This window comes from Solanum pennellii, chromosome 4 (genome assembly GCF_001406875.1).
Source record: "Solanum pennellii chromosome 4, SPENNV200".
In the NCBI taxonomy this organism is placed as follows: Eukaryota; Viridiplantae; Streptophyta; class Magnoliopsida; order Solanales; family Solanaceae; genus Solanum; species Solanum pennellii.
The window spans coordinates 19,812,948-19,836,801 of NC_028640.1; the positions used below are offsets into that span (position 1 = coordinate 19,812,948).

General features: G+C 36.0%; 1 protein-coding gene across 1 annotated transcript in view; it reads right to left on the reverse strand.

Moving 5' to 3' along the window:
• Window positions 1-551: 551 nt before the first annotated feature.
• Window positions 552-23,854, reverse strand: part of LOC107016564 (AMSH-like ubiquitin thioesterase 2) — a 29,031-nt gene continuing 5,728 nt past the window's right edge. Inside the window, 6 exon segments of the mRNA XM_015216997.1 lie at window positions 552-610; window positions 613-719; window positions 831-882; window positions 6,710-6,773; window positions 12,028-12,102; window positions 12,194-12,256. Of these exon segments, the coding sequence (XP_015072483.1) occupies window positions 552-610; window positions 613-719; window positions 831-882; window positions 6,710-6,773; window positions 12,028-12,102; window positions 12,194-12,256 (420 nt within the window).

Below are 23,854 nucleotides of genomic sequence, written 5' to 3' on the forward strand. Positions count from 1 at the left end.
ATAGTTCTTATAATATTTTTTTATTGGTCACTATTTTTCTTATTGGTTTGTGTCCTTCATTCACTTTTTTTATTTTTAATGATTGTTGGAGTATTTATGTCGCAAGAAATTTCAGCCTTGGGGCTTAGTTCTATCCTTACAAGTTGTTCATCATTCACCAAAAAAATTGTTGATATTTAAGTTCTAGGTAAAAAGTAAACACTAAAAAAGTTTATTTTATATGCACAAAAAGATATATAGGAGTACGTCAGCCAATATTGCGTAATTTTATATCTGGCCTATATAAATTATAACAGTAACAGAGATCAAACTTGCAAAGCACGTTTCTAGAACTAGTATACAAAATGATTCAATTGTACCCCTATACAACAGTGTAAGATTCGCTTTTCACTCCACCAACACCACAACTAGCTTTATCTTTATTTATCTTAAATCATTACGACATTTACTAGCTCTTTTATCACTGTAGTTTTGATAGTCTGCTTGGATTCCAAATAAGAAAGTCTTGTTCAGCTATTTCAACAAGACATATATGCTACTTCATCCCGTCATCACAAATAAAATATCTCTAGTCTTAGACATGAATTAATATAGCCATTGGAGCAATCCCATAGAGGGGACTCCGATCAACTGGTTCTTTATGAGGATGAAATCCTTTCTCTGGGCAGTCCTTGAGGATTTTCTTTCCACCATCAGATAGCCGAAATATTTCGCATGCCCTAACACATTCCAAATAAATATACATAAGTTATTGCTATCTCTGTTTTTCAAACTACTGTCAACTTGACAAGTACTCTTGGACTAAATGAGCTTAAGAATAAGAAAAAGACCTTGATGTATCGGTAGGAGCCATGACAATTCCAATAGCCTCAGGTATCATTGTAGTAAATATGAAAGGAAAAATAATATTTTTAAAAAATGCTCAAGTTTATTATAGGCTATTTAAGGCCACTTGAGATGATTACAATCATTAACTACATCACCATTTATACTACTCAAAATAGAAAACAAAAGTCTTGCACAAATAACTTAATACATGTATCACAATTTACTAGATACATGTACTACGAAATTCTAAAGAGACTTCTTGAAAAACTAAGAGACAATTTTGGAAGACTAAACATTGATGCATTAATTCCAACACTCCCCCTTAATGCATTTGCTTGAGAACTCCAATGCGTTCTCGAAGATAGCAAAAAAAATTTCTAGGAAGTGCTTTGGTGAAGATGTTAGCAAGTTGTTCTCCTGTCTGACAATAATGCAACTGAATTTCGCCTTTCTCTTGTGCTTCTCGGATAAAATCATACTTGATGTAAATATGCTTTGATCTTTAATGGCTGACTGGATTCTTGGCAATGGCAATTGCTGATTTGTTATCACAATACAGAACAATCCCTTTTTTTTTGTTTTTCACCAATGTCTTCAGATATTCTCCTAAGCCAAATAGCTTGAGAAGTAGCTTTGGATGCTGAAACATATTCTGCTTCGGCAGTGGATTGAGCAACAACACTTTGCTTTTTTGATAACCAAGAACAAATGTTTGATCCAAATAAGAAAGCATAACAAGAAGTACTTTTCATGTCATCTATACTTCCACCCCAATCATTATCAGAATAACCAATTAAGTTTAAATTTCCACCAAATTTGTACATTATCCCATAATCCATTGTTCCTTGCAAGTAGCGTAAACACGCTTTGCAGCTTCAAAATGCACTTGACTTTGTTCTTGCATGAATCTGGATAATAAACTAGCAACAAATATAATATCTAGCCTTATTGAAGTAAGATATAGCAAACTTCCAATCAAACTGCTAAAAAGTGAGCTATCAACTTTCTTTTCTCCATCATCTTTTCTAAACTTCTCATTTGCTGCTAATGGTATGGCCACAGACCTGCAATCCATCATTTTGAATTTTTGAAGAATACTTTTAGTACACTTCTTTTGAGAAATGAAAATTCCTTCTTTCACTTGAGAAACTTCGATGCCCAAGAAATAATTTAGCAATCCAAGATCACTCATTTCATAAGCATGCATCATATCTTGTTTGAAATTTTGCATCATCTTTACATCATTTCCTGTAAAGAGCAAATAATCCACGTATAGACAAACAATGATAATGCTGCCATGTTCTTTGTTCACATACAAAGTGGCTTCACTTTTACTTCTTTGAAAATTATTTTTCAGAAAGTATGTATCAATTTCATTGTACCAGGCTCTTGGAGCTTGCTTCAGTCCGTAAAGAGATTTTTTAGTCTATACACCTTTTCTTCTCTCCCCCTTGAACAAAAAATTCTTGAGGTTGCTCAACATAAATCTCTTCATCAAGTTTTCCATTCAAAAATGCTGATTTAACATCAAGTTGAAATATCTTCCATTTCTTTTGTGCAGCAACAACAATTACAGTTCTAATTCTCTCAAGACGAGCAACTGGAGAAAAAGTTTCATAAAAATCAATACCTGGTTTTTGCGTGAAGCCTCTAGCAACCAACCTTGCTTTGTGCTTTTGAATATTTCCTTCCTGATTGAGTTTTATTTTGTAAATCCATTTTAGACTTACAACTTCTCTTTCTCTAGGAATAGCACAAGCTCCCAAGTATTATTTTTTTCGATCATTCGAATTTCTTCTTCCATGGCTTTCTTCCAAACATCATGCTTTATTGCTTCTTCATAATTTTCTGGCTCAACACCGGCAAAATTACATATTTGATAAATGTCACTCAATATTTTTGTTCCTCGTGAAGGGGGATCTTCATTATCTAAATCTGGGATTTCTCCCCCTTGAGAGACATCTTCATCTTTCTCATCCTCTTCTTGATTTGAAGATATGATAGCAGTATTCTCTATCTTTTTATCCTCCCAATTCCCTGTTGTTTTTTCATCAAAAATGACATCTCTACTAACAACAAGTCTGTTAGTTTTGACATCGAGAAGCCTATATCCTTTTGTAACATCACTATAACCAAGAAAGACACATTTTTGACTTTTTTTCATCCAATTTTGTTCTTTTCTCAGCAGGTACATGAGCATAACAAATACACCCAAAAATTTTAAAATGACTTACAGAAGGTTTAATTCCACTCCAAGCTTCAACTGGTGTCTTGTCCTTTAGTGCCTTTGTTGGACACCTGTTAAGGATGTGAACTGTTTTATTCACTGCTTCTGCCCAAAAATATTTTGACAGCCCTTTCTCATTATCATAGTTCTGGTCATTTCAACAATTGTTCTATTTCTTCTTTCAGATACACCATTTTGTTGAGGAGTATACCGTGCTGTAAGTTGCTTCTGAATGCTTTCATTTTTGCAATATTCTTCAAATTCTCGACTTGCGTACTCACCTCCTCGATCACTGCGAATGGTTTTGATGCTGTAACCTTTTTGCTTCTCAACAGGGGCTTTAAATATATTGAATGTATCAAATGCTTCTGACTTTTCTTTCAAAAAATAAACTCAAGTCATTCTTGAGAAATCATCAATAAAGATTAGAAAATATCTTTGACTTCCAAGAGAAGGAGTCTTCATTGGTCCACAAATGTCGGTATGAATTAGTTCCAAAAATACACTTGCTCTCCAAGACACCCCTTTTGGAAAAGACTTCCTGTGTTGCTTTCCCATTATACAACTTTCACATGCATCCACCTCAGTATGTATATCAGGAAGGCCTTGCACCATGTCCTTTTGCTTGAGAAGCTTTAAACCATGAAAATTCAAGTGACAAAATCTTTTGTGTCAAAGCCATGAATCATCTACAATTTCATTTTTTAGTGCATTGTAATAAAATTGCAAAGGGAAGTGTCTTTTTATCATCTTTACTTCAACAATGACTTGATTTGCCTCAGTTTTATCATAAATTTTGTAATAATTATCTCTAAACACAAGAGAATAACCATATTCCATGAGTTGACCAACACTAAGCAAATTTTCTTCCAAGTCGGGAACATAAAGAACATCATGAATTTGCTTACCGCATCCTTTCATGTTGATCGAAATAGTACCTTTACCTTTCGCATAAACTAAGGCTCCATTCCCCATCTTCACTTTAGTAGTGATGCTATTATTAATTGAGAGGAAAGCCTCTTCATCTCCAGTCATGTGATTACTACAACCACTATCAACATACCATTCATTGCTTTTTGTTGAAGCATCAGATTTAGAAGCTAAGAAAATATTTTCTTCCCTTTCTTCCTCATGTGTTTCACAAAAATTCGATTGCTCCCGTTTCTTGTACCAACAATCATTTTCGACGTGGCAAATTTTTTTTACAAAAGTTACATTGGGGCTTGCCTTTGTGTCAATATTTTTCTGCATTGTGGTTAGTCTTTTTGCAAACTTTACAAAAAAGACTAGAGTTTTTCTCACCTTTTTCTTCAACCTTCTTGGAAGAACCATCATGATCCTGGTTCTTTTTTGGCTTGTGATTTTTCTTCTGATGATTTTTTTGAGAAATTTTGAGAATTCTCATTTATTTTGGACTGGAAAATCATCTCTTTGGGTTGATCTTCACGAAAAAATCTCCACTTCTCGTGTGCACGAAATGATTCAACTAGCTCTTTGATGGAAAACTTAGAAAGATCTTTCGTCTCCTCAGTGATAGCAACGATGTACTCATACTTTTCTGTGACACTAATTAGAATCTTTTCCACAACTTGTTGGTCACAAATTGTATGACTATGATTTCTCATTTCATTAACAATATTCATGACTCTTGTGCAATATTCATCAATTTTTTCAGATTCTATTGAAACTCTCTTCTAAGAGTTTGAAGATTTATAGTGCGTACCTTTTCGTCACCATACACCTCAGTTTCTAGAAAATCCCAAGCTTCCTTTGCAGTCTCACAAGTAGCAATTTTTTCAAAATATGCTCTTGAGACTCCCATTTGGATTTTGCTCAAGGCTTTTGCATCTTGACGATACTTAGCCTCAAGATTTTTCATCTCTGCTGCTGTAAGATCACCATCGTTGTCTGGCTCTTCAAAGCCATTTGCAACAATAGTCGACAAACCTTCAGCTTTCAAATGTGTTCTCATTCTTATCTTCCAGTATTCAAAATCAGTTTCATCAAAAAATGGAGTAAGAACAACTGAAGAATCAACACCTTCATTTGTTTTGGATGCCATATTTTTTTCTTCACCTAACCCCAGATTAAGAACAAAAACCTGCTCTTGATACCAATTTGTAGGAAATATGGAAGGAAAAATAATATCTTTAGAAAATGCTCAAGTTTATTATAGGCTACTAAAGGCCACTTGAGATAATTACAATCATCAACTACATCACTATTTATACTACTCAAAATAAAAAACAAAAAGTCTTGCACAAATAACTAAATACATGTATCACAATTTACTAGATACATGTATTACGAAATTCTAAAGAGACTTCTTGAAAAACTAAGAGACAATTTTGAAAGACTAAACATTGATGCATTAATTCCAACAATCATGACCTACAAAATAAATATAAGAAAGTGAAAAGATAGTGCAAAAAGCGCAGAGGTAAATTATAACAATACCAAAGTATATTGCAGGCACAATAACTTCACATAAGTTTAGTGGAAATCTTGAGAAGTAATGCTGGAACAAAGCACATAGGTGAATGCAATAGGTATAAGGCACAAGTATCCCTAGACTATGACCGAGATCCCAGACACATCATAACTAAACTAAGGTCTTAAACTTACTTTTTTTTTGTAATTTTGTACACCTTTACTCTTACATGGCACACTCCGTGACTCCACAAAATTGAGACGCGCGGGAGATTATTAGGTACCACGTAAGCCAAAAAGGTGCACAAAATTATAAAAAAAAATAAGTACAGGGAGTAAAAGGATCTTAGTTTAGTTAAGATGTGTATCTGAGATTTCGGTCATAGTTTAGGGCTACTTGTACCTTTTCCAAATAAGTTAAATATAGAATGTTAAGAAAACTTGTTTAGTTGATATCATTTATGTGACTTTTCAACAGTCTTAACACAAAAAATGGCCTAATGAGTTCAATTCCAAGTGAATATAGGTATAAATTTGAAGTTGAGACATTGTCCTATAAATTGAAGTTGTTAAAATGAACTATTAAGTTGACAGGTGGATGGTAAAAATGGAAAGAAAAAAGAAGAAGTATGAGACTGCTAATTTCATTTAAATTTGCTCTTCTAAATTTATAGCACATAAAATGCGAGTAGTGACTCCCTATCACGATTAATAAAGGTTACTGTTTCAAAAGTAACTGAGTACAAAGGCCAATTTTCATTTGGTAGGCGGAGTTTGTTTATCTCTCAGTTTAAAAGTGCAGCATAAACATGTGAACTCCCAATATTTTAGATTTAAATTTATGTAGTCCTTTACGACTGTACAAATTCAAAAACCAAAGTTACTATATTCCTACTTAATCACGCATTGCACTATAGCTTTGGGTTGCCTGCCTTCTTCAGTGATTCCAAGAATGGTGGAACTATGCTGATTTCAGTGATAGAAATATTCGGTTTTACTTGTAAGTGAAAAGTGAACGTTTTCTTAGTTTGACACACATTATATAATTTACAGAAATTCTTTCAGCTTTCCAATCATATCTAGTACCATAATTTATACATGTAACTCGGTTCTATCAATCACAAACCTATCTAATAAAGTAATCTCATCCATTAAATTCTCAACATTTGAATTATATTCAATAACGAAATGCACAAAGGTATAAATCCATCAGGACTAAACCTACCTGATACGAATATTGAGTGTGCAAATCAATCGATGACATGAAACAGCTCTGAGATGGATGTGTCTGGAGAAATAATACAAGGGTCACACATTAAGTTATGCCTTGTAGATGTTAGGTAGTGGAGCCTGATTAATTTTAGGTTTTCCTATTTATTCTCTATTTTAGGTTTTCCTATTTATTCTCTATTTTAGGTTTTCCTATTTATTCTCTGTTTTAGGTTTTCCTATTTATTCTCTGTAACAAAAAATACTCTGATTTATTAATATAAATATACCTCACCGCCGTGGAAGTTTACTCACGGGGTGTTACCACGAAATATTGGGTTTTCTCTTTCTCTCTCTAGATCTCTCATCTCTTTCTCTTGAAAGTTCTTGTGTTCTTCATTCATCTAGTGTGTGTGCGTGAATTCGATCCTAACAACTGGTATCAGAGCTAAGGAGATTCAACACGATCACTGAAGATGGATAGTTCGAAGCTTGGAATCGAGAAGTTTGATGGATCCGATTTCAGTTTCTGGAAGATGCAGATCGAAGATTATCTGTACCAGAAAGATCTTCACGAACCGTTGACCGGGGTGAAGCCGGAATCCATGACGGAGGAGAAGTGGAAACTCAAGGATCACCAGGCTCTAGGGTTGATCCGGTTGACTTTGTCAAGAAACGTGGCGTTCAACATCGTGAAGGAGAAGACTACGTCCGGTCTGTTGAAGGCACTGTCAAACATGTATGAAAAACCATCGGCAATGAACAAGGTATATTTGATGCGTAGATTGTTCAATTTACAGATGTTTGAGAATGGATCCGTTTCTGATCATATAAACGAGTTCAATATGATTGTGAGTCAACTCAATTCTGTGGATATTAATTTCGAAGATGAAATTAAGGCGTTGATTTTGATGTCATCTCTGCCCGAGTCTTGGGATACTGTTGTTGCTGCGATTAGCAGTTCCCGTGGATCTGAGAAACTGAAGTTTGATGAAATCCGTGATGTTGTTCTTAGCGAAAGTATTCGCAAACGAGAAGTGGGAGATTCATCGGGCAGTGCTCTCAGCGTTGATCGAAGGGGGAGAAGTAAGACGAAAGGCCAAAATCAACATGGTCGATCAAAATCAAAGAATCGAGGAAAATCCCTGAACAGATCAAACGTGACTTGTTGGAACTGTGGAGAAAAAGGGCACTTTCGGACGAACTGTACAAAGCCAAAGAAGAAACAGAATCAGAAATTTGGAGATGACAATGATTCTGTAAATTCAGTAGAGGACATTGGGGATGCTCTAATCCTTAGTGTGAACAGCCCGGTTGAATCATGGATTTTGGATTCTGGTGCATCTTTCCATTCGTCTCCAAGCAAGGAGTTGTTCCAAAATTTCAAATCTGGAAATTTTGGAAAAGTATATCTTGCTGACAATAAAGCCTTAGAGATTGAAGGAAAGGGGGATGTTTGCATAAAGACCACCTCGGGAAACCAGTGGACATTGGAGGATGTCAGATATATTCCTGGGATCAAGAAAAATCTGATCTCTGTTGGTCAGTTGGATAGCACGGGATATGCAGCAGAGTTTGGGAAAGGTTCGTGGAAGATCGTGAAAGGTGCTATGGTAGTAGCTCGTGGCACCAAATCTGGAACCTTGTACACCACTGCAGGGTGTATAAACATGGCCGCTGTTGCTGAAGGTGCTTCCGGTTCATGTCTGTGGCACAACAGACTTGGACACATGAGTACTAAAGGAATGAAGATGCTGGTTGCAAAAGGAGCATTAGAGGGTCTGAAGTCTGTTGATATGGGTCTTTGCGAGAGCTGTGTTATGGGCAAACAGAAAAGAGTAAGCTTCACAAAGACTCCTAGAGAGCCAAAGAAAGTGCGGTTGGAAATGGTCCATACAGATGTTTGGGGACCATCTCCAGTATCATCACTTGGAGGATCCAGATTCTATGTTACCTTCATTGATGATTTCAGCAGGAAGGTATGGGTTTACTTCTTGAAGCATAAGTCAGATGTGTTTGCAACTTTCAAGAAGTGGAAAGCTGAAGTTGAGAATCAGACCGGTTTGAAAGTCAAATGCCTAAGGTCTGACAATGGAGGAGAGTATGACAAATCAGAGTTCAAGGCATTCTGTGCAGCTGAGGGAATCAGATTGATGAGAACAGTTCCTGGTAAGGCAAGGCAGAATGAAATTGCTGAGAGGATGAACAGAACATTGAATGAGCGTGCAAGGAGTATGAGGATACACTGTGGGCTGCCCAAAACACTTTGGGCGGATGCTGTGAGCACAGCTGCATACTTGATCAACAGGGGACCATCAGTTCCTTTAGGGTTCAAGATTCCAGAGGAGGTGTGGACAGGAAAAGAACTCAAGTACTCACACTTGAGGACTTTTGGTTGCACTGCTTATGTTCATGTTGATCCAGAAAAGAGAGACAAGCTTGATGCCAAGGCTGTGAAGTGTTACTTCATAGGCTATGGTTCTGATTTGTTTGGTTACAGGTTTTGGGATGACAAGAACAGAAAGATCCTGAGACATTGTGACGTGACATTTGATGAGTCTGTCCTGTACAAGGACAGAGAGCAGAAGGTTCTAGAGATTACAAAGCAAGTGGGAGTTGAGGTTGAGTTGGAGAAGAGTAACCCCAGAGATGTCGAAGCAGATACTCAACCAACTCCTACTGAAGAATCTGAAGTGGAGCAAGTTACACCTGAGCAGGTGTTAAGGAGATCATCCAGATCCATCAGGGCACCAGATAGGTATTCACCTTCATTACACTATCTATTGCTGACTGATGAGGGGGAACCAGAGTCTTTTGATGAGGCCCTACAGGTGGAGGATTCGATCAAGTGGGAGCAAGCCATGGATGATGAGATGAGGTCACTTGAGAAGAACGACACATGGGTGTTGACTGAGTTACCTGCAGGGAAGAGAGCTTTGCTGAACAAGTGGGTGTTCAGAATCAAGACTGAACCAGATGGCAAAAGAAGGTTCAAGGCTCGTTTAGTGGTTAAAGGATATTCACAAAGGAAAGGTATTGATTATGCTGAAATATTCTCTCCTGTTGTGAAGTTAACCTCTATTCGAATTCTGTTGAGTATTGTTGCATCGGAAAATTTGCATCTAGAGCAAATGGATGTAAAAACAGCGTTTTTACATGGAGATCTGGACAAAGAGATCTATATGCAGCAACCGGAAGGATTTGTGGTTCCAGGCAAGGAACACATGGTGTGCAAGCTCACCAGGAGCTTGTATGGACTAAAGCAAGCACCAAGGCAGTGGTACAAGAAGTTTGACTCCTTCATGACCAAGAGTGGATTCTGCAAAGCTGAAAAGGATCCTTGTTGTTACTTCAAGAAATACACTGATTCATATGTCTTTCTACTCTTGTATGTGGATGATATGTTGATTGCAGGATCTAGTATGAGGGAGATTAACAATCTGAAGACAAGGTTGTCTGCAGCGTTTGAGATGAAAGATTTGGGTCCAGCAAAGCAGATTTTGGGGATGAAGATTTCTCGGGATAGATCTGCTGGCACTTTAAATCTATCTCAGGAGTTGTACATTGAGAAGGTGCTGAGCAGATTCAGGGTTAATGATGCTAAACCCAGGACTACTCCATTGGCAAATCACTTTAAATTGTTAAAGGAGCAGTCACCCAAGACTGCCGAGGAGCGTGATCACATGGCACTTGTTCCATATGCTTCAGCAGTTGGTAGTTTGATGTATGCTATGGTCTGCACTAGACCTGATATAGCACATGCAGTGGGAGTTGTTAGCAGGTACATGGCGAACCCTGGGAAAGAGCATTGGGAAGCTGTGAAGTGGCTTCTGAGATATCTGAGAGGTACATCCAGTACTTCACTTTGTTTTGGCAAAGGCAAGGTGACTCTACAGGGTTTTGTGGATGCTGATCTTGGTGGGGATGTTGACTCGAGCAAGAGTACATCCGGGTACATTTACACCATAGGTGGAACAGCAGTGAGTTGGATGTCCAGGCTTCAGAAGTGTGTTTCTCTTTCATCTACTGAAGCTGAGTATGTGGCAATAGCTGAAGCTGGGAAAGAGATGATATGGCTGGCAGATTATCTTGAGGAATTGGGCAAGAAGCAGAGCGAGAAGATTCTTTACTCAGATAGCCAGAGTGCCATACAGTTGGTGAAAAGTCCAGTCTATCATTCGAAGACAAAGCACATCAGAAGGCGATACCATTTCACTCGCAGGGCAGTGGAGGATGGTGATATGTGCTTGGAGAAGATAGAGGGTGCAAAGAACCCATCAGACATGTTGACGAAATGTGTTGATGTTGGGAAACTGAGGTTAATGAAAACCTCGGTTGGTCTTCTACAGTTGTTGCTACAGATGTTGCGGTGCGGTAAAGATGTTGATGATGAAGAGATTTTTTTTTGAGAATGTATTTTTTGGATGACTGAGTCAGTCCCCAAGTGGGAGAATTGTTAGGTAGTGGAGCCTGATTAATTTTAGGTTTTCCTATTTATTCTCTATTTTAGGTTTTCCTATTTATTCTCTATTTTAGGTTTTCCTATTTATTCTCTGTAACCAAAAATACTCTGATTTATTAATATAAATATACCTCACCGCCGTGGAAGTTTACTCACGGGGTGTTACCACGAAATATTGGGTTTTCTCTTTCTCTCTCTAGATCTCTCATCTCTTTCTCTTGAAAGTTCTTGTGTTCTTCATTCATCTAGTGTGTGTGCGTGAATTCGATCCTAACAGTAGAAACATGTGAAGTAGACTAGAGCAACGTTCTGCATTGTAATTCTTAATTAGAAATAATTAGTCTTTAGATGATTCTAATTAATTTGTGGGTGGGTGGGTGTGGGTCGGATATAATAATAAGTATATTTTGTAACTTTATTTATTTATGGGTTCATAATCTCACGGCATGCATAAAAACATTTTATTTTATTATGTTAAATTTTTTTTATTAGTAAATGTAGTTGAGTGATTTTGAAGATAAAAAATTTAAGTTGAGTGATATTTTTGATAGAAAAGAAAGTTCAATGACTTTAATAGATAATTTATCATGATTTAGTGATCTTTTAAGATATCAACTCCACTAGATTGTATATAGCATAGTTGTGTATTTAGATTCTCCTATTCTATTCAGTAAGTTACATAATTCTCCATTAACAAGTAATGTACAGGTCTGACGCCAAATGCATTAAGTCGCTTAAATTTCAGCTCTCATTCAATTATTTATCACCTTAATTCCAGGATTAATGAGCATTACATATAGGAATTAGAGTTATCTCATCCAAATATATGCGAAGCACATTAAAGGAGATTGAGAAAGAGAAGAGAACTTACATGAATCCATCCGATTGGAAAGAGGGATTGTCCATTTAGTATGGCAAATATTTTCTCCTCTTGTAGGGCTTGACACTAGCAGTAAGTACAAATAAGTTAGAATCTTGTTCTGCTTACTAAATTGGCCATGAATAAAGAAACAATGTTCAAATGTTGAATTACTTACAGAATTGGAGGTTGATTCTTGTTTTGGTATTATTAGAGAGGTAGTATAAAACGTGTCATCTTTCTGCATGATTATAGGGGGAATTGCCAAAAGTCAGTGCATGAAAAATTCAGTTACAATCAACCCTAAAACCTTGTCAATGCAAAAAGGGGAAGAAAAGTCTGCATAAAGGTGCCAGTAAAAAGGTAAAGAGTTAACCTCTAAAAAAAAAAGAAAAGGAAGAAAAGTTTGCAGAAAAGGTCTCATTAAACAGGTACATAGTTGATGCCCCAAAATATGAAGGAAATATGGAAGGAAAAATAATATATTTAGAAAATGCTTAAGTTTATTATTGGCTACTTAAGGTCACTTGAGATAATTACAATCATCAACTACATCACTATTTATACTACTCAAAATAGAAAACAAAAAGTCTTGCACAAATAACTAAATACATGTATCACAATTTACTAGATACATGTACTACGAAATTCTAAAAAGACTTCTTGAAAAACTAAGAGACAATTTTGGAAGACTAAACATTGATGCATTAATTCCAACACTCCCCCTTAATGCATTTTCTTGAGAACTCCAATGCGTACTCGAAGATAGCAAAAAAAATTTCTAGGAAGTGCTTTGGTGAAGATGTCAGCAAGTTCTTCTCCTGTCTAATAATAATGCAACTGAATTTCGCCTTTCTCTTGTGCTTCTCGGATAAAATGATAGTTGATGTAAATATGCTTTGATCTTTAATGGCTGACTGGATTCTTGGCAATGACAATTGCTGATTTGTTATCACAATACAGAACAGTCCCTTTTGTTTTGGTTTTCACCAATGTCTTCAAATATTCTCCTAAGCCAAATAGCTTGAGAAGTAGCTTTGGATGCTGAAACATATTCTGCTTCGGCAGTGGATTGAGCAACAACACTTTGCTTTTTTGATAACCAAGAACAAATGTTTGATCCAAATAAGAAAGCATAACCAGAAGTAATCTTCATGTCATTTATACTTCTACCCCAATCATTATCAGAATAACCAATTAAGTTTAAATTTCCACCAAATTTGTACATTATCCCATAATTCATTGTTCCTTGCAAGTAGCGTAAACACGCTTTGCAGCTTCAAAATGCACTTGGCTTGGTTCTTGCATGAATCTGGATAATAAACTAGCAACAAACGTAATATCTAGCCTTATTGAAGTAAGATATAGCAAACTTCCAATCAAACTCCTAAAAAGTGAGCTATTAACTTTCTTTTCTCCATCATCTTTTCTAAACTTCTCATTTGCTGCTAATGGTATGGCCACAGACCTGCAATCCATCATTTTGAATTTTAAAAGAATACTTTTAGTATACTCTTTTGGGAAATGAAAATTCCTTCTTTCACTTGAGAAACTTCGATGCCCAAGAAATAATTTAGCAATCCAAGATCACTCATTTCATAAGCATGCATCATATCTTGTTTGAAATTTTGCATCATCTTTACATCATTTCTTGTAAAGAGCAAATCATCCACGTAGAGACAAACAATGATAATGCTGCCATGTTCTTTGTGCACATACAAAGTGGCTTCACTTTTACTTCTTTGAAAATTATTTTTCAGAAAGTATGTATCAATTTCATTGTACCAGGCTCTTGGAGCTTGCTTCAGTCCGTAAAGAGATTTTTAGTCTATACACCTTTTCTTCTCCCCCCTTGAACAAAAAATTCTTGAGGTTGCTCAACATAAATCTCTTCACCGAGTTTCCCATTCAAAAATGCTGATTTAACATCAAGTTGAAATATTATCCATTTCTTTTGTGCAGCAACAACAATTACAGTGCTAATTCTCTCAAGACGAGCAACTGGAGAAAAAGTTTCATAAAAATCAATACCTGGTTTTTGCGTGAAGCCTCTAGCAACCAACCTTGCTTTGTGCTTTTGAATATCTCCTTCCTGATTGAGTTTGATTTTGTAAATCCATTTTAGACTTACAACTTCTCTTTCTCTAGGAATAGCCAGAAGCTCCCAAGTATTATTTTTTTCGATCATTCGAATTTCTTCTTCCATGGCTTTCTTCGAAACATCATGCTTTATTACTTCTTCATAATTTTCTGGCTCAACACCAGCAAAATTACATCTTTGATAAAAGTCACTCAATATTTTTGTTCCTCTTGGAGGGGGATCTTCATTATCTAAATCTGGGATTTCTCCCCCTTGAGTGACATCTTCATCTTTCTCATCCTCTTCTTGATTTGAAGATATGGTAGCAGTATTCTCTATATTTTTATCCTCCCAATTCAATGTTGTTTTTTCATCAAAAATGACATATCTACTAACAACAAGTTTGTTAGTTTTGACATCGAGAAGCCTATATCCTTTTGTCACATCACTATAACCAAGAAAGACACATTTTTGACCTTTTTCATCCAATTTTTTTATTTTCTCAGCAGGTACATGAGCATAACAAATACACCCAAAATTTTTAAAATGACTTACAGAAGGTTTAATTCCACTCCAAGCTTGAACTGGTGTCTTTGTCCTTTAGTGCCTTTGTTGGACACCTGTTAAGGATGTGAACTGTTGTATTCACTGCTTCTGACCAAAAATATTTTGGCACCCCTTTCTCATTATCATAGTTCTGGTCATTTCAACAATTGTTCTATTTCTTCTTTCAGATACACCATTTTGTTGAGGAGTATACCGTGCTGTAAGTTGCTTCTGAATGCTTTCATTTTTGCAATATTCTTCAAATTCTCGACTTGTTTACTCACCTCCTCGATCACTGCGAATGGTCTTGATGCTGCAACCTTTTTGCTTCACAACAGGGGCGTTAAATTTATTGAATGTATCAAATGCTTCTGACTTTTCTTTCAAGAAATAAACTCAAGTCATTCTTGAGAAATCATCAATAAAGATTAGAAAATATCTTTGACTTCCAAGAGATGGAGTCTTCATTGGTCCACAAATGTCGGTATGATTTAGTTCCAAAAATACACTTGCTCTCCAAGACACCCCTTTTGGAAAAGACTTCCTGTGTTGCTTTCCCATTATATAACTTTCACATGCATCCACCTCAGTATGTATATCAGGAAGGCCTTGCACCATGTCCTTTTGCTTGAGAAGCTTTAAACCAAGAAAATTCAAGTGACAAAATCTTTTATGTCAAAGCCATGAATCATCTACAATTTCATTTTTTAATGCATTGTAATAAAGTTGCAAAGGGAAGTTTCTTTTTATCATCTTTACTTCAACAATGACTTGATTTGGCTCAATTTTATCATAAATTTTGTAATAATTATCTCTAAACACAAGAGAATAACCATATTCCATGAGTTGACCAACACTAAGCAAATTTTCTTCCAAGTCGGGAACATAAAGAACATCATGAATTTGCTTACCGCATCCTTTCATGTTGATCGAAATAGTACCTTTTCCTTTCGCATAAACTAAGGCTCCATTCCCCATCTTCACTTTAGTAGTGATGCTATTATTAATTGAGAGGAAAGCCTCTTCATCTCCAGTCATGTGATTACTACAACCACTATCAACATACCATTCATTGCTTTTTGTTGAAGCATCAGATTTAGAAGCTAAGAAAATATTTTCTTCCCTTTCTTCCTCATGTGTTTCACAAAAATTTGATTGCTCCCGTTTCTTGTACCAACAATCATTTTCGACGTGGCAAATTTTTTTACAAAAGTTACATTGAGGCTTGCCTTTGTGTCAATATTTTTCTGCATTGTGATTAGTCTTTTTGCAAACTTTACAAAAAAGACTAGAGTTTTTCTCACCTTTTTCTTCAACCTTCTTGGAAGAACCATCATGATCCTGGTTCTTTTTTGGCTTGTGATTTTTCTTCTGATGATTTTTTTGAGAAATTTTGAGAATTCTCATTTATTTTGGACTGGAAAATCTTCTCTTTGGGTTGATCTTCACGAAAAAATCTTCACTTCTCGTGTACACGAAATGATTCAACTAGCTCTTTGATGGAAAACTTAGAAAGATCTTTCGTCTCCTCAGTGATAGCAACGATGTACTCATACTTTTCTGTGACACTAACTAGAATCTTTTCCACAACTTGTTGGTCAGAAATTGTATCACTATGATTTCTCATTTCATTAACAATATTCATGACTCTTGTGCAATATTCTTCAATTTTTTCAGATTCTATCATCTTTAAATTTTGAAACTCTCTTTTAAGAGTTTGAAGATTTATAGTGCGTACCTTTTCGTCACCACACACCTCAGTTTCCAGAAAATCCCAAGCTTCCTTTGCAGTCTCACAAGTAGCAATTTTTTCAAAATATGCACTTGAGACTCCCATTTGGATTTTGCTTAAGACTTTTGCATCTTGACTATACTTAGTCTCAAGATTTTTCATCTCTGCTGCTGTAAGATCACCATCGTTTTCTGGCTCTTCAAAGCCATTTGCAACAATAGTCCACAAACCTTCAGCTTTCAAATGTGTTCTCATTCTTATCTTCCAGTATTCAAAATCAGTTCCATCAAAAAATGGAGTAAGAACAACTGAAGAATCAGCACCTTCATTTGTTTTGGATGCTATTTTTTTTTTCCACCTAACCCTAGATTAAGAACGAAAACCTGCTCTTGATACCAATTTGTAGGAAATATGGAAGGAAAATTAATATCTTTAGAAAATGCTCAAGTTTATTATAGGCTACTTAAGGCCACTTGAGATAATTACAATCATCAACTACATCACTATTTATACCACTCAAAATAGAAAAGAAAAAGTCTTGCACAAATAACTAAATACATGTATCACAATTTACTAGATACATGTACTACGGAATTCTAAAAAGACTTCTTGAAAAATTAAGAGACAATTTTGGAAGACTAAACATTGATGCATTAATTCCAACAATATAAACAAATCAACCGCCAATGAACATGGTCCTGGAAAGCATCTCCTAAATATTCTAATAGAAAAATAGGACTAAAGTTACATAACACAACCACTGAATCCACCGAATGAGCTGTGTAGTTTCTACTTCAAGAGAAGTCATCACTACAAACATATATGGGTGCTTCAGAGATGGAACAATAACTTCCACAAGGATAACATCTTTGTAACATCCATAAGTTTGGGTTATGTATGAACTAGCTAAATGCGTGTGATTCAACCTGGACCATGAATAATTTCGTATGGGAGGTAAGACCTATCCTAATTAAGGAAATCGAGTTTGGGTTCCAACAATTTGAACCATTCACCGATTGGAACACTGTACAAAAAGTTATTAGTGTTTTACTATATAATGAGAACTGAAAATTATTCTAAAGTGTTAGAGAAATGGGCAGTGCGGTGCAGTGCCCATTGCACTGAAAATCACCACGACGGGCGGTGTGGCACGATGAATGTGTAGAAATGAAAATGATTCGGAAGTATTTGAAGTGTCGGGGTGCCAAAAATCTTTAAGGGTCGTTTGGTAGAGTGTATAAAAATAATGTTCAATAGAGTGTATTAATAATGATTGTATTTTTTATGCTTGCATTAGTTAATCATAAATTATTTTTTATGCATGGTTTGGTTTGATGAAATAAAATAGTATGCACTGTATAAAAATATCCTCCAAAATTATGGTGGAAAAGATGTAAATGTGCTTTTAAGGGGTAATTGAGTCTTTAACATGCATGTATTAAATTCATTTGCATTACTAATACCTAAAAATCCATGGTATAAGTAAGTATACACTCCTCAATACACAATATAGTATAACATAATAGAAAAAAGTGTACCAAACAAGGGACTACTAATACATAAAGATAATGCATGCACTATTTTTGTTAAAATACTCTACCAAACGACCCCTTAATGAGGCACACTACCCATTGCACTGAGAAGAGATGTATAGTGGGACGCAGTGTGAGGTTCAACGCGATGGCCATTGCGGCATGCAACATTGCTTTTCCCGGTCAGCTTTGGACTGTGCATTATTAATACGTGTTAGGTCGGGATTTTTGTTCCCCTTCTTTTTGGATGATCTTCTTGGAGATAAACACCCTAGAGCTTAATCTAAACACTGAAGGTGAGATGTTACTCTATCTCTGTGATCATTACATTGTTTTATCGCGAATTAGCACGCAAATTATCATCCAAATCCATAGATCTCAAGCACTCAATTCAGCAACTTTGAAGGGACATCTTGAGGAAGAACTCGACAGATCAATTGTTGAACATCGGGGTTTGCGCGTAAGGTTCATAAGCAGGATTGAGGTATATCTCTTTTGAACATACTTTTGACTTCAAAGAGGTTCTAAATACTTGCATGCCTTGATGAAACATAAGAGTTTCATTACTCGGAGGCTTGGAGTATAGACTTGTTAAAGTGAGAGAATTCTCTAACCCAACCATAGTATTTTTAATTTGAGACAGTTCCTCGCACAACATCTACATCAACCTATGATCACTAGTTTTTTTTTCCACAGAGCTCCATTCAACTGTTACCAATTGTATAGCTTGGAGGCTTGTCACAGTTAGAGACCATTTATCAAGCCCAATCTTAGTACTTCAATTTGAGACAGTCCCTCACTCACCTCAGAAGAACATCCATATCAACCTATGTATAACTAATTCTGTTCTTCTAGGCTCTGTTTAACTATTACCAACAGCAATATTCAAATGATTCCATCTAAAAAGAAAAATTTCCTCCATTGCATATGATATATTTTAGATGCATCATTCTGATATTTCACAAATACCTTGTTTCCCCTTCAGAGTGAAGTGAAGCGATTCAAATGCTTTAGGAAATTTATCAAAAGTCTATGAGAACTTCCTTTCCTCTTTTGAGTTATAATGTTATATGATGACTATTCATAAAATTTTCTTTGAGGTGCTTTGTCTCCACTACCTAATTGTTATTTGTAGTTTTTGATGACATGACAAACTTAGGGACCTTGTAAAGTTACCAGGTTCCCAACATGAGTTTTGATGATGTGACAAACTCAGGAAACTTGTAAAGGAACCAGATTCCCAACATGAATAGCCTGTTGACTGCCAGCTGGAGAGGGTACAGAAAGTGGGTGCACATTTCCCAACGGCGTCAGAAAAGTCAGACCTTTCCAACCAATGGCAAGAGTTTAAGGAAAGGGACTTGTCTACACAATGTCACTTTCCTAAACATCATTCCTTAGTTTTTGCAACTTGAAAAAGTACTCTAAAGAACATTTTCAAAGGCTATAGAAAATCAAAGTGAAGAATTATTCAAATAACAACTGAAAAACTCAGGAGCAAATCGTGTAGTTGTTTGAGAATATATACTTTTGTTCTTATATTGTAAACTGTTCCTAGATATATAAAGGAATCAGTGTGGTGGTGTTGAAATTCTAAGTTGTCTAGAAGGGATAGCTTAGTGGGTAGAATAACTTCTACTTAGGCTTATCAAGCAATAGAGTCATTGCTTGAACGTGAGATTAAAAACTTTTTCTCACATTTGTGTAACTGGTTTTACTTTTACTTGCAAAGACTAGTGAAATAGTTGTGAAAATCCTGTGACACAGGTTTTACTCCCTTAAGCAAGGAGGTTTCCACGTAAAATTTCTGTGTTGTTTAACTGCATTTACTTTCTGTTCATACTTGTTTGTGTGTCAAGGGACCTGGTCCATTGACTGATAAGTGGACACATATATATTCTAACAAGTGGTATCAGAGCGGACACTTTCTATCTGGTTCACACCAAGAAAGTGACATCTGTTCTAGGATGGCTGCTCCACTTAATCTAGAAGAAGGTCAATCTTCAACCAGACCTCCTCATTTCGATGGGCACTTCTATAGTTGGTGGAAAGTCAGAATGCATGATTTCCTCATGGATGAATACAGTGAGCTATGGGACATTTTCTTGGATGGACCATTTATTCCAATGATTGAAGAAAAAGATGGAGAAAAAACTAGGCTTGTTCCAAAGCCTAGACAAAAATATGATGAAGCTGATAGGAAGAAGATCGAAAAACGTTTCAAGGAAAAGACTCTTCTTGTCTGTGGGATAGGTCCAGATGAGTTCAATCGTGTCTCAGCCTGTGAGTGTGCAAAAGAAATATGGGATTGCTTAAAAATAGCTCATGAGGGAATTGAACAAGTATAAGAGTCAAAGATTGATATACTCACTTCTTTGTATAAAAATTTTAAGATGAAAGAAGGTGAAACCATTCATGAGATGTTCACTAAATTGTCCTCCATTACAAATGAGTTGAGAAGTCTTGGAGAACCTATCAGTATGATCAAGCAAGTTAGGAAAGTGCTTCGAATCCTTCCAAAGTCTTGGGAAAGCAAGGTTGATGCTATTACTGAAGCAAAAGATTTGAAAGTGTTAACAATGGATGCTCTCATTGGAAATTTGAAGACTCATGAGATGAATCGAAATCATGATAGTCAAAGAAGGAAGTAAAAAAGGATAAGTCCTTGATGCTGAAATACAAATATGAAGAGGACTCTAGTGATGATGATATTGCTTATCTCATCAATAGATTTCAAAAAATTGTGAGAAAGAACAAAGGTTTTAAAAGGGGAGCAAATGGTCCTTGAACTGCCACTCAAAATGATACATGTTACAAGTGTGGGAAAGCTGGGCACTTTATAAGAGAGTGTCCTTTACTCAAGACTGAAAATAAAGAATATCAAAAATCAAGAGGTGATAAAGAGAAGAGAAGTGACCTGGTACTCAATAAAAATGATAGGAAAGCTGCTGCTGATTATGTGGTCAAAAAGGCTCTTGCTGCATGGGAGACTCTTCAAGTGACTCAGAAGATCCTGATGAACCAAATGATCTGTCAATGGAGGTGGTTCATGAAGAGGAAACCATATTCAATGAGATGTTTGCTTTCATGGCTCATTCAGAAAATGAAGAAGAGGAGGACAAGGTAACTCTTCGTGATATGAAGCATGATCTGAATACTTTTTCTCTTAAAAAATTAAGAACATTAGCAAATGTTATGATTGATACAGTAATTGAGTTAACCTCTGAAAGAGACATTATGAATGCTGAGCTTGACACTTTAACTGAAAACAAAGATAAAGTGGAAGAGAAAATGTTGAAAATGGAAGATAAAATGGCTTCTCTAGAATCTGACAAGACTGAACTTAAAAAACAGTTGTCTCAGATAAATGAAGAAGCTGAAAAGCAAAATGGAAGGTCAAATGGTTTACAAGTTGAAATTGAAGAAAAACTGAAAACCTCTTAGACAAATCTTGGGTTGGCTTTGGAGAAGAGCAACAACTTAGAAAAGGATATTTTCAAACTTAAGGAAGAACTTGAAAAATCTCTTAAGTGGACAAATCTTCTAAGTTGCTGTCAAGTGTAACAAATCAGAGCAATTTCAATAAGAAGGGTCTAGGAAGTTTGAATATTACTCCTCCCTGTAATCCTCACAGCAACTATGTTTTTGTGTCTGGCAATATGCTTTGTCTTCATTGTGGTAAAAATGGGCATTAAAGAAGAGTGTACTGGCTGGAGAAAGTCTCATGAAAGACTCTTTAATTATACAGAGAAGCAAAAAGTATCAAAAGAGAGACCTGGTCCCCCAAAACATTTTTCAACTAAAAGGTTTTCAAAGAAAGGATATGATTCTGCTCCAAAATCTTTTGTCAAAAAGATTCAAAAACTACCCCATTGGACTAGAAACAATCTAATCACTCCCTTGTCTGCTTTCTGGGAACTCAAATTGAAATGGGTTCCCAAGCCTAACAAGTGATTCTTGTTGCAGGTGAGTGAGAGGAGCAGCAGTCAATGTTGGTATATGGACAACAGATGCTCTAAACATATGACTGGTGATATCAAAAATTTCCTCTCACTCAAGACACTTCAAGGAGGAGGTGTCTCTTTTGGTGATGGAAAGAAGGGGTACATTTTGGGAGTTGGTAAAGTGGGAAAATATCTTGGAGAATAAATTGATAATGTGTATCATGTCGGTGGATTGAAGTATAATCTTTTGAGTGTATCGCAAATTTGTGACAAGGGAAATGAAGTTAAGTTTACTTCTGATAAGTGCACTATGGTTAATCTAACCACAAAGAAAGTGATTCTTACTGCCTTTAGAAGTAAAAACATGTATGTGGCTAACTTGGAAATGTCTCATGGAGATGATCTAACATGTCTTAGTGCTCCAAAAGAAAATGCTGATCTTTGGCATCGAAGACTAGGGCATGTGAGCTCATCTTTATTGAATAAACTGATTTCTAAGGACCTGGTCCTAGGTTCGCCAAAGTTAAAGTTTTGTGAAAACAAAATATGTGAAGCATGTGTCAGAGGAACACAAATCAGATCATCCTTCAAGTCAAGGAAGCAAGTAACATCATCAAGAGTACTGGAGCTGTTACACATGGACTTATGTGGATCTTTGAAGGTTCAAAGCAGAAATGGTAAGAAATACATTCTGGTGATAGTTGATGATTACTCAAGATACACATGGACAAGATTTGTAAGATCAAAAGCAGAAACACCTGAAGAATTTGTAGTGTTCTTCAAAATGATTCAAACAAAATTGAATCAAGTGATTGTTGGAATTAGATCTGATCATGGAACTGAGTTTGAAAACTCAAAACTTGATCAATTTTGCATGGAGAATGGTATTAGTCATAATTTTTCTGCTCCAAGAACTCTTCAACAAAATGTAGTAGTGGAAAGAAAAAACAGAACCTTGGTGAACATTTCCAGGACCATGATTATTGAGTCAAATCTTCCTCAAAGTTTCTGGGCTGAAGCTGTCAACACAGCATGTCATGTTACTAATAGGTGTCTGATTAGGTCTTTATTGAATAAGACTCCCTATGAGTTGCTCAACAACAGAAAACCTATGTTAAGTTATGTTAGGGCTTTTGGTTGCAAATGTTTTGTGCTGAACAATGGAAAAGATGATCTGGGAAAATTTGATCCTAGAAGTGATGAAGGAGTGTTTGTTGGATACTATTCATCAAGTAAAGCACACCGAATCTTCAACAAAAGAACTCAATGTATTGAAGAAAGCATTCATGTTGTGTTTGATGAAGATGGAAATTTGAAAAGTAATGCATCAAATGATGAAGATGAGTTGATTAAGCTGTTCAACTCACAGAAAATGGAAGGAAGTGAAGCTGGTGCAAATGATCAGTTGAGGAATGACAATGATAATGATTATCATAGTCTATCTGAAAAGACTGATGAAGTTGAAAAGTGTGATGAGGACCTGGTACTACTCTGAATTCCAGTCAGAATACCTCAAACTCTCCAGAAAATAATGAGCTCCCTGAAGAAGAAGAACATGCTTATCAGCTGAACCAGTCCACTTTGAGACCAGGATGGAAACATAGTTCATCACATACTCTTGATAATCTTATTTCTCCCTTGAATTCTAGAATTCACACTAAATCAAAAACAAGAAATCTAGTTGCATTCTCAGCATTCATATCATCTATTGAGACTAAGAATGTGAAAGAGGCATTTGGTGATGCAGACTGGATCAATTTAATGAAAGAAGAACTTCATCAGTTTGAATGAAGTAAGGTGTGGTACCTGGTTCATCGACCTGTTGGCAGAACAGTGATAGGAACCAGATGGGTTTTCAGAAACAAGCATGATGAAAATGGCGTGATTACTAGAAACAAATCAACATTAGTTGTTCAAGGATACAATTAGGAAGAAGGAATAGACTATGATGAAACTTTTGCACCTGTTGCAAGGATGGAGGCCATCAGAATTCTAATGGCTTTTG